The sequence below is a fragment of the Prunus mume genome, linkage group LG4 (assembly GCF_029339155.1).
Source record: "Prunus mume cultivar Tortuosa linkage group LG4, ASM2933915v1, whole genome shotgun sequence".
NCBI lineage: Eukaryota > Viridiplantae > Streptophyta > Magnoliopsida > Rosales > Rosaceae > Prunus > Prunus mume.
This window is the reverse complement of record NC_142701.1, coordinates 14,126,031-14,137,835: the sequence shown is the minus strand read 5'-3', so window position 1 is coordinate 14,137,835 and position 11,805 is coordinate 14,126,031. Positions and strand designations below refer to the sequence as shown.

Sequence of the window (11,805 nt, the reverse complement as noted above, 5' to 3'; positions counted from 1 at the left end):
ACGGCCCGACCTGTTTCAATGTGGACATGGGCTTTGGGCGGGACCGGGATCAATGATTTTACTAAATGGGCCGACACGGCACAACCCGATAAATTAAATGGGCCGGCCCGACACGGCACAAAAAAGTTAAAAGCACGGGTTTAAATGGGATGGGCCGCCCCGACACGGCCCGTTTGACACCTCTAGTTTTGAATCATATGGGATTACATTGCCATGTACATATTGGAAAGATCGGGGTCCCTGAGAATGCATGCAAGTATTGAGAGAATATAGACAGGGAAAAAAACAAGTTGCCTCCGAAGGATTAGACCACAATCATTGGGTTATAATTTCTCTCTTTCACACGCCACATGTGTTGTGTCTGGTGGTGTGGCCTGCAACATCTATCTTTTGCTGTTTTCTTACCAAACTTCTTATAAAGTTGAATCCAAAGCTCCACTTTTGTTGAAGAAAAAAAGAGATGAAAATTATTGATCTAACCGTAATCACCAGTTCACGTGATGTTTTTGATTCATGTAATATATAACATACCGTAACATAGATGAAATGATAAAAATACATATGTTGTAATGTAGATAAGTTAGTGATCCTATGTGACGGTATGACAATCACATTAAAAAGTTACTCGTAATGATTGATAATACATGTTTCAATATTATCACATTTTACATGAATCTAGTTTTAGCCAATCATACCACGCTCACTCAAATTTGTGAATATGATGTAGTAGTATTTCAAGTAAATATGATGTGGGGAGTCTAAACTTCACTAGTTCTAATAGTTAAGATACTAATATGCATACTTGCCATTATTTAGTGAACAAATTTGATAGAAAATTGTGGTGATTTTCTTTTTCTTTTTCTTTTTGATATAAAGGATAAATCCTCCTCTCCTATTGTGGACTCTTGAACAACTCATAAGTTGGTATACACCAAAGAAGAAATAAGGCAAACCCTTGTCACACAAACGGCCCCACAAGTTGTGTAATGGTTAAATCAAAGACTCACATAGGTGGACATAATCAATCAGCTGATATATGAATTTACAATTCATCCCACAGTCGTCCTACTAATTAACTCCATTAACGTCTTAAGAGCATCTCCAATTGAGCGGTTGTATAATGAGGTGTATGTTAAATATACACAATTTGTGATAGGAATCACCTGCAATGGGGAGGTTTAGATGCACATGTGCATCCTTTTTTACATCCCTTGTAAGTGGGGCATGCATGAGAAAAGGTGGACAAAAGTGAGTAAAATCAATTATACATCTTTAGATTTATATATTCCCCATTGGAGCAAAAACCACATTTACAACCTTCAGAGATGTAATGGGAATGTAAAAGTGGCTTTACACTCTTGAAAATACACCCCTCCATTGTAGATGCTCTAAGAACTGACCCTTTTGGATTTGGGTCGGAATCGAACATGTTACGGACTAGTTAGGTCTATCTCAACGTATCGACCCGATAAAACGAGTACGAACATGAAGCAACCCTACTATCAACGGGCTTGGAACATACTCAAGCCCAATAAACACCAACCAAAAAAGAAAAGAAAACTAGAGCCCAATGAAGCAGTGAGTCTAGTTGCAGAGCTTGTAGGATGCTTCCAAAGGGAGGTGCTGAGTCAACAAAAACGCCACCGACCACCGACAAGACTAAGAACAAGCAGAGGAGGCCACGTCCTCATGGGTCTCCATCTCTCCATGCAAACGTGGAGGTTTCTGATATTACACGGTACAGAGACAAAAGCGTGGTCTCCAACTATTAGCTAGCTAATTGATAGCTGATGGTGATTAAATATTTAGTTAGCAGATGACCCGGCACTTTCAACTTTCAATACAAAAATACTATTTTTCCCCCTTCTTTTATTTATTTATTTTTTAAAAAATTTGTTTATCTTTTTCGTAAAGCATTTTGAAATGAATTTGTTTGCAGTTGTATCAGTAGAATTAAATTTGTATGGCATTGCTCTGTCATTCAACAGAAGAAAATAATTTACACGTGTCCCACCTGTAAACACTTGTCAGCCTATTTCATTCTTTATCCTTGTCCATATTTGTAATAAAATTATGACTCCAAAATGCTTGCCACGATCATAATTGTGAGATTAATTCAAAATCAGAGGCTGGTAGATTATGATTAAGATATTGCAATTTGCAAGCATCCTAAAGAAAACTTCAAATATGTTCAGCTTCGAAATTTTAGGAGCCTAATAATATAATTTGGTATAGCGGTGTTTAGTTTTCACTTTTTAAATAGGATTTTTCAGTTCAAATTCCATGTATAAATTTTTTTAATGATCTTTTATGAATGAAGTCATGTGTATGGAATGAGCGTTCCTTACTTCTGATTGGAAATGCGACAAATGCTCATTAGAATCAAATTCCCAAGTATAAATACATGAAAATGAGTATAAAGACATGATAATTAGTAGTAAATATGGACTTAGTCAAGTTAGCTAGAGCAGATGTACCCCCCATCTGCACATGAGTTCGAATCCCCTTTTTATAGATTAGATTAAATTAAAATAGAATATCATTTGAATAAAAAAATACATGAAAACTAATATGATAAATACGATTATTGTTGATTTAACTTACGATGTAAGATATATGGACCTTGCAAGTGCTTTTATAAGAAGAAAGAAAGTCATATCGCAACAAATATATGGAGTTGAATTTGTTTGAAGGGAAACACATGTTTCTTGCATTAACCATCATCCGTCTGTATTAGGCTGGATCTCGTTCATACGTCTTCTTTATATGCTTATAATAAATTTCATACTTCATTGTCTATGGTTGCCTGCCTCACCAAAAACATAGCTATCGAAAATCAATTTGGTCATTGACCAAAAAAAAAAAAAAATTATTTGTCCAAAGATGTCATGGTCCGTTAGGCAATAGATTATAGGTTGGAATAAGAGCGTCTGCTTTGCATCATCCATAATGATTAAAAATAAATAAAAAAAAGTTGTATCCATAATCATTTGCCTCATTGAAGAATTAAGAAAAGATTCGTTGAGATTTGACTTTGTGTGTTTATTTCACTTTCACCTACCACCGAAATCCAATATATAAGTTAAAAAACAAATCTGAATTTTAAATACTAAAGAACATGGTAGACGGCATGATGCTCTTTCCTTAAAAAAAAAAAAAAGGGAGATAGACGATAGATGCTCTATTACCTATTATAAATAAATACTATTAGCAAATGTGAATCGTGTCAGTTGATTAAGACAGTGTATCTAACGTTTTTAAACTTAAATTCGAATTCTTTTCTCTTTAAATTGCAGAAGTTTCGAATTCTTTTCTCTTTAAATTGCAGAAGTTTGAAATATCAAATTGTCAAATTAAAAATAAAATGACAAACTAAATATGCGAACAATTATATGTACTTCCATGCTTAATTATTGAATTTTTATACAATGGTTTGATAAGATAAAAAAAAGAGGTATACCCAAAAAAGGAGGAACTGTATTAAAATATTAGCAGAGTGTCTTAAATACTTTCCTTATTTTAGTAATGTACTCAAACTCCAAACAACAACCATGTACGTAGATTCAAAGGACAAGAAAAGAAAAGTGAAGTAAAAGAGAAGTGACAGTAAAAACAGAAGCAGGAGGAGCTCTGACGTTGACTACTTCGTACAGTCCAACTCAATACAGTCGAATCCAATATGGCACCATCGCCACTGTTTACTGCCCTGCTTTCGCTGCTGATTGGGTCACTGATTATCTACCAAATCTAATCCAAGACCAAATCTAACTGTTAACTAAAATTGATGCCACTGTCACAGAATGTGAGAGAGAAAAACAGGAAAAAGGAGAAAAAAAAGGAAAAGATTTGATTTTTATGTACGAGAATCTCGTGACTTTCATCTCTCTCCATTGAAAAGGTGACATTTTTAGTGAAAGTAAATCCATCTTGGTGATTTTAATCTTTTTTTCTTTTATGGGTCATGCATTTCAAGTATTGGGTTGCCACCAGTCATGAAATGAAGGCCAGTACTGATGAAAGCGTGTGAAGCTGATGAAAGCTGTGACTTTCTGTATTATAGTTAAATCTAATTTGGAAAATAATTAGGGAGAGAGAGAAAGATAGAGAGAGAATAATGTGAATATGATATAGCAATGAATTATACATAGAGTTGGGTTGGCCTAGCTACACACAGCTAGTGCATACACACCAACCAAGAGTATTGTGTATTTTCCTCCTCATACCTAAAAAGAAAAAGAAAAGACAGAAAATTGCAATAGAACCAAGAAGTAGAGAGATAAAAAAACAAAAGCTTTTCTTTTTCTGTGGCTTTGGATTCTTCTGGCAAATCGTGCCTGCCAGCTTTGCTTGGGCATGGCTACTTAAGAATAAAATACATTACAAATCTGTTTGGGAAAACAAAATCAATTCACCCAAAAAGGGGCAAGCTTTCATTAGCTTTTGAGTTCTGTGGGTAAGTTTAGAATAGGCAGAGAGTGAGTGCTGAGAGAGAAGAGAGAGAGATGTTGGAGACTTGGAGGTGGGTTTTGCTGGTGTTCAGCATCTGCATTTTGGGATGGAGTCCCAGTTCCATCAATGCTGCCACAGATCCAGCAGATGGTCAGTGTCTCACCCAACTCTTCTTCTCTCTTTTTCCTTGTTGCTGTTTCTTTGAATTAATACCAGTTTGTTTGTAGTCTCATGAGCTAATCTTGGGCACATCCGCATTATTTTTGCTGCTTTATTTTTCTTCATTTTTGTTGAATACTAGACCCAGTACATGCATTGTAGATTTGACTTCCTTTAGTATTTTAGAAATGGTCCTTCAACTGCTTATTGGGTTCAGATTTGTGCTTATATTGTTGATTTTGAGTTATTTATTTTTGGTTTGGAGTTCTTTCTGTAAATGAAAGGGCAATATCAGAGGAACTGTTTATATGCAGGGTCTGGTCTGATATTAGTGGTGTTGCTTTACTTTGCCTCACTTAATTTTATTTAAAATAAATAAATTCTGGGATTTTATGTGATTGCTGTTTCGCATTCATGTAATTCGAGCTTCAGAAAAGAGAATGAAATTATTCTCTCTCTTTATCAAAGTGAGAATTAGCTGTCGCTTTATGACTATCATTGCCACTTTGCGTTTTAAAAGCGTTTAATTCCCACTTTGAGATATGATGAAAAGCAATTGCAATTGCTACTTTTCTAACATTTACAATTTGCACTTTGCGTTTAGATCAGGTAATTGAAAGTACCAAGGGATTTCAAAAGAATGGGATTTGAAAAACATGATTCTAAGTTCCAGGATTTGAAGTGTTAGTTTGGCTAACCTATTCAGCATGGCTGAGATTTAATTCTGGATTTTCTAATTTTCCTGTTTAGATGCATAAATTTGTAAGAAAGGGATTTAAGTATACCATTGGTATTTTAATAAGTTAATCAACTAAAACACAAGGGAGCCTACCGTTTGTAAGATTACAAAAACGATGTTGTTTTTAAAAATGTCAAAGTCTTTTTAATGAGCACAATCATTTTACCAATGTTTTCACTATCATACTGTACCACGAAAACAACCATATCAAAGGTTGACATGCCTAAAGACAATGTAGATTCACTTACGAGCAATTGAAATCAAAATAATATCAATGTTGCTTAGAAGACTAGAAGACTTAAAACAAACCAAGGTGATAATTCTTAGTACTCAACCAAAAGAAACCAAGAGAACTTCAAGCTTAACAAGCCCTGTACAGAAACAAAGTTTCTGAAAGAAGATATAGGCAGCAACAAAAAGATCCCAGCAAACCTAATTCGCCAACAAAAAATTTCAGGATAAATTTCTAACCTTGTGATATGAACTTCATGATAAAAGTATTAGTCTTTTCAAGAGGTAGTTTCTTTAACGCTAGAATTTGTTTTCATTGTCTGTGAACCATTCTATAAGCAATCATCTTCATTTAGATTTGGAACTTCAGTCAGTGACCCAAAGTTTACAATCCATCAGCAATTGAACATTATTATAACTTGTTTAGGTGTATGAAATAAAAATAAAATTTATTCGTAATTTTTTATATGATTTTTTAAGTTTCAGTTTCATTTTGAATATTTTGGTAATGTGTTTACAGGTACTTAATATGAACTTCTTTGTTTCTTCTGACACGATTATTAATTTATATCTTGTTAGTGTTCACCCAATTAGTTGAACATTGGTGTCTTAACCTGACATGATCATGGCACCCCTAATTGAAAGCATCTTTTAGATTCTATCAATTAGTTAGCATGCTTGCTCATTCATAGTCCATATCTAGCTTTGCATGTATTGACTTTTCCTGTGGCATGTTATGTGCACAGTTTCTGCTCTAAAGGCCTTGTATAGTAGCTTAAACTCCCCATCTCAGCTAACCCAGTGGAGTGCAAATGGTGATGATCCATGTGGCCAGTCTTGGAAAGGTGTTAAGTGCTCAGGCTCACGAGTAACAGAAATGTGATTCCCTACTTCCTCATTTGTTTCCCTGGATATTTCCACCTTTGTGCTGATTTCTGATACCTATTCTGTCATTGGTATTTTTATGTTATTTTTAATCAGTGATGTATCAAATCTTCAACTTTCGGGATCATTGTGGTCTTCCCTTCAGAGTTTGACATCATTAACCAACCTGTAAGATCAATGGTCATATATGTCAAGTTGATCAATATTTTTTTTTACTGCATTAGTTTGATCTCGTGATTTGAGTATTTGAAAATTTTTGCAGAGACATGAGCCATAATAATCTCGCAGGCAGTATACCTTATTCACTTCCTCCAAACATGACTCGATTGTATGCTTCATAAACACATTAATCTACTGTTTTCTTGTTTATTATTCCACTTCTGATTTTTTTTGATAATATAGACTATTTTTTGGCATGCAGAAACCTTGCTGCTAATAACTTCAATCAAGGCATCCCTTATTCCATCTCTCAGATAACTTCTCTTGAATATCTGTAAGTAAATGTTTCTTTGCAACTTCTTGTCACAACTTATACAAAATGTTTAAAGTAAACCAATTTCATTTTCTTTTGGGAACTGTAGGAACATCAGTCACAATCAGCTTCAGAACCAGGTGGATGACATTTTTGGAAAGCTCTCTTCCCTATCCACATTGTGAGTTCTCCTTCTATCTTTGTTTTACATAAGGAGTAGCTTGCATTGCTGTCTACATTGGCGCAAGTGCATAATTTGCAAATCGGTCATTCCCTTCTTCTAAAAGAAACTGTAATGTTATTCGCAGTATACGATATTTTATAATCTGTGAATAACAATCTTTGAATATCTTTATAATGTATGCCTGGGATATCTCTGAATCTAGTTATGTTTTTCTATGAAATTCTTCAATTGTCAATCACCTTCGTCAATGTGTGTGGTATAATGCTCAGAAATTAAACAAGTCGTTATAATATTTTCAAGTTGGTTTTGCTAAAGGATCAAATGACGATAGTTTCTATTCTTTGCTTCAGGGACCTCTCTTTCAATTCTCTGTCAGGTAACCTCCCTGAGAGTTTAAGCTCCCTCTCAAGTATGACCACAATGTAAGTATTGAAAGTTTTATTATTAATTCATTATGGTATAATTATCTAGTTTTTGTCTTGACTCTTCCCTGGAATTTGTCTTCTTTCAGGAATTTGCAGAATAACCAGCTTACAGGGAACATTAATGTCCTTGCCAATCTCCCCCTTGAAAATCTGTGAGATAGCCATACAACTTAGACGGATATTCATTGCTCCTTCTCCCTCTCTTTCCTCAGTGTCCTGGCCTTCAGCCCATTAAAGCGCTTTTGTTTATGTTTCTTAGGAATATTCAAAATAACCAATTTACCGGCTGGATTCCAGAGCAGTTGAAAAACATTAATCTGGAGTAAGCATTCTATTATTAGCTACTGTTATTTTAAATCTGGAATGAATCTGTTCATTATATGATTCTAAGAAATCTCATGACAGGAAGGATGGAAACACATGGAACTCAGGCCCTGCACCCCCACCTCCACCTGGTACACCTCCAGCCAGCAAGAACAACGGAAATCACAAATCTGGCAGCAATGGCTCATCATCAAAAGGTGGTGCAGGTGAAGGTGGAAAGAAATCAGGAATAGGAGGTGGTGGCATAGCAGGAATAGTGATATCTCTTTTGGTAGTTACGGGGGTTGTCGCATTCTTTATCATAAAGAGAAGATCGAGGAGGTCGTCCTCAGACGTGGAGAAGTTTGATAGTCAGCCCTTTGCTCCCCTTGCAAGTGAAGTAAAAGGTACCTAGCTAGTACCTACAATTTTTCTACATCTTACATTCAGTTGAGCATTATCAGAATATTTTTTCTGCGTCTTACCTATCATTTCTGTTGTGGTTTGCTATTTATGCTGTTGTAACTGGATTTGAATTTCATTATTTTCTGCAAAATACCTGCCGAGTTTATTAGTTCATGTTGCAAATCATTCAAGTGAAAGTAAATGATCGAGATCTGTGGTGTTGTAAATAAAACTACTATTAATGCCAAGGAACTTTTCAAACATGCAGTTTTTTTTTTTGGTTGATTTTCAAACATGCGGTTTACTGAACATGTTTGTTGCCAAAGCCTGTGCCAATGTCTCGATGTCTCTAGATTCAGTTTATTCACAAACCTTTTTTTAATTGAAATTACAGAAAAAGGACCAAGCCTTAAACTTTTGAAATTAGTGATGCATATAAGCTATAGAAACATTTCAATTATGTTTGTTCAGATCTACAAGTTCTTTGTTGAACCATTTTTTACTTTCCATGGTTGTTTTTGAATGTTTACTGCCATGTCTGTGGCACTCCAATGCAGAAATGAAATCTGTACAAACCCCTGCCACGTTGGACATGAAGACCTTCGATACTCCTGCCACAATAAATCTTAGACCCCCACCAGTGGATCGTCATAAATCATTTGATGAAGAAGATTTCTCAAAGAAGCCCATTGTGGTCAAGAAAACCAGCACAGCTCCTTTAAATGTGACCTCATATTCAATAGCAGACCTGCAGATTGCTACTGGCAGTTTTAACGTTGAAAACCTTCTTGGTGAGGGGTCGTTTGGACGTGTTTATCGTGCTCAATTTGATGACGGGAAGGTACACTTTTATCCTAATTAATCTATTTGCCATGCAATTGAGATTGGAAAAATATAATCTCTTTTGATTCATTGTCAAGTTTCCTTTATATCGAGTTCAAAGAGTAGTGCTTTTCCTTCTTTAATATCCTGTGGCTCTCTCTTTTGCCTTGCCCGCTTGGGCACATGGGTTGTGCTTTCATGCACACACACACAGTGAATGCTCCAGAGAGTATAAATGCTGCATGCCTATATGGTTGGTTAAGCATTTGTTGAATATCTTTTTTCTTATTTATCAAATACTCCAATTCCAATTGTTTCTAAAAGACTAAACATAAATGATATTAATTTGTTAATTCTCTTAACAATATTATAGGTTCTTGCTGTGAAGAAAATAGATTCATCTGTCCTTCCTAGTGAGTTGTCAGAAGATTTCACAGAGATTGTTTCGAACATCTCCCTGTTGCATCACCCGAATGTAACGGAGCTGGTGGGTTACTGTTCAGAGCATGGACAGCACCTGCTAGTCTATGAGTTCCATAAAAGTGGTTCGCTGCATGACTTCCTGCATCTATCAGATGACTACAACAAGCCATTGACATGGAACTCTAGGGTCAAGATTGCTCTGGGGACTGCACGGGCACTAGAGTAAGTTGTTAGTGGGTAAATGGTCAAATTGAAAGTTAGACATGAAAGTTTGATATAATTTGATGGTTGCATTTCTTATAAATAGAAGCTTGAACTCATTTTTGAAACCTTGATTTCAGGTCAAATCTCTATGACCGGTACTTTAAATATTTTTTGACAAATGAGAATGAAGTGTTTCTGGTACTCACAATGCTTTTTTTTATAAAGGTACTTGCATGAAGTTTGCTCACCATCAATTATTCACAAAAATATAAAGTCAGCCAACATATTACTGGATGTGGAGCTCAACCCTCATCTTTCAGACACTGGCCTCGCAAGCTTTATCCCCAATGCTGATCAGGTTCAATATGAGATCTTTTATACTTCGTTTAATATATATATATATATATATATATATATATAATTATAATATAATATAATATAATATATCTATACAACTTGAACTGGTGATTCCATTATGTGAAATTGTGTCCCAACAGAATAGCTGTATTGGGACATTGTAGATTATTATAAATTATAATTACTAGGATTTTTAAACATGCACCAATCAGATGTCAGAGATTCTGAGTAGTAAGATTCTATGTCTAACATTTACATAAAATGGACCTAATGAAATAAGGTAGTAGCAGACTTGTCAGATCTCCTGTAGGCTTCCATGAGTTTTATTTGTTAGCAAGGAAAAATTCATGTGGAACTCCTTGGTGAAACACCAACTTTATGCCTTAAATTGTGCTGGGACTTCATAGCTTCACTTCATTGAATGGAGTGATGGCCATTGATGATTGTCTGCAGATGGATATTGTTGACCACTTATTAGCAGAACCCATGTGCATTCTTGTTGAATCAAATGAATTGATCATCGATTTTGTGGGAAAATTCTGATGTTTTAAGTATAACATGAGCAGGCCTTGGAGCACAATGCGGGATCTGGGTACAGTGCACCTGAGGTTGCAATGTCTGGTCAATATACTCTAAAGAGTGATGTCTACGGTTTTGGAGTGGTTATGCTGGAGCTTATTAGTGGACGGAAACCATTTGATAGGTAAGTGTTGACATTAAAATAGTATTAATATTATAATCATTTTTAACGATTAGTGAAGTTAATTGTTGTATGAAAATTCCTTAACAGCTCGAAGCCTAGATCTGAACAATCTCTGGTTCGATGGGCAACACCCCAGCTCCATGATATTGACGCTCTTTCGAAAATGGTAGATCCAGCACTCAAGGGGCTCTATCCAGTTAAATCTCTGTCACGGTTTGCTGATGTGATTGCCCTTTGTGTCCAGGTAATGTTTAATGGAGTTTATACTAAATTGAATAATGTCTAACTCGTTAAGGCATGAATGACAACTGTCAGCTAGCTTCTGGTTAAAATATAAGATATAGGCTTTGGGTTTTGCTTTTCTGCACTGAAGTGAAAATCTGATCCTTAACTACCACATTTTGGTGCAGCCCGAGCCTGAGTTCCGACCTCCTATGTCGGAAGTGGTTGAAGCATTGGTTCGGTTGGTGCAGCGAGCCAACATGAGCAGGAGAACAATTGGAAATGATCAAGGAGGATCCCAGAGAGGCGACAATGCCAATGGACAGGATGACATGTCTTGAGGAAAGCACGAGGTGACAATGCTGATACACATGAGGACATGCCGCAAGAAAAGCATACATTTTGAGTTCATATTCACCTTGGCTACACAATATGTTACTGAGCCTACATGCTTGGTAGCATATGTTTGTTAATATTTTACCTAGTTGAGGTAGTTCTTTCCTTGTTGAATATTTTTCAAACTTGAACTGGTGCTGCCCAAAACGGTTTGGAGCTTGTTTCAAATGATAACGTCTTTTTTTTCATTTTTATTTCACACAGTATGTATACAATAAAATCAAATCATGCGCCATGCAACATCACTATATCAGTTTGCAGAACAGAAGCATATAGGCCTCTTGAATCTTGATGCACCTGATTTCTCTTGTATCTGTACGATATTGAAGTAAATAAAAAATACTTAAATTCATTTTTTCTTTCCAATCAAGTGGTTTGAAGGAAGGAATCATTCTTATCCATCCTCCCTAAATTTGAGAACATATA

The 11,805-nt window shown here is 35.6% G+C and overlaps 1 protein-coding gene across 1 annotated transcript; it reads left to right on the top strand.

The window, feature by feature from the left end:
• Nucleotides 1–4,240: 4,240 nt before the first annotated feature.
• On the top strand, nucleotides 4,241–11,745 carry SRF6 (STRUBBELIG-receptor family 6). Its single transcript, XM_008229872.3, has 16 exons — nucleotides 4,241–4,599; nucleotides 6,325–6,457; nucleotides 6,560–6,631; nucleotides 6,726–6,791; nucleotides 6,885–6,956; nucleotides 7,045–7,116; nucleotides 7,470–7,541; nucleotides 7,631–7,696; nucleotides 7,804–7,866; nucleotides 7,950–8,254; nucleotides 8,810–9,093; nucleotides 9,448–9,719; nucleotides 9,927–10,059; nucleotides 10,625–10,761; nucleotides 10,849–11,005; nucleotides 11,172–11,745. The coding sequence occupies exons 1-16, from the start codon at nucleotides 4,503–4,505 to the stop codon at nucleotides 11,322–11,324; spliced, it is 2,154 nt and encodes a 717-aa protein (XP_008228094.2). The 5' UTR covers nucleotides 4,241–4,502; the 3' UTR covers nucleotides 11,325–11,745.
• The last annotated feature ends 60 nt before the right edge of the window (nucleotides 11,746–11,805 follow it).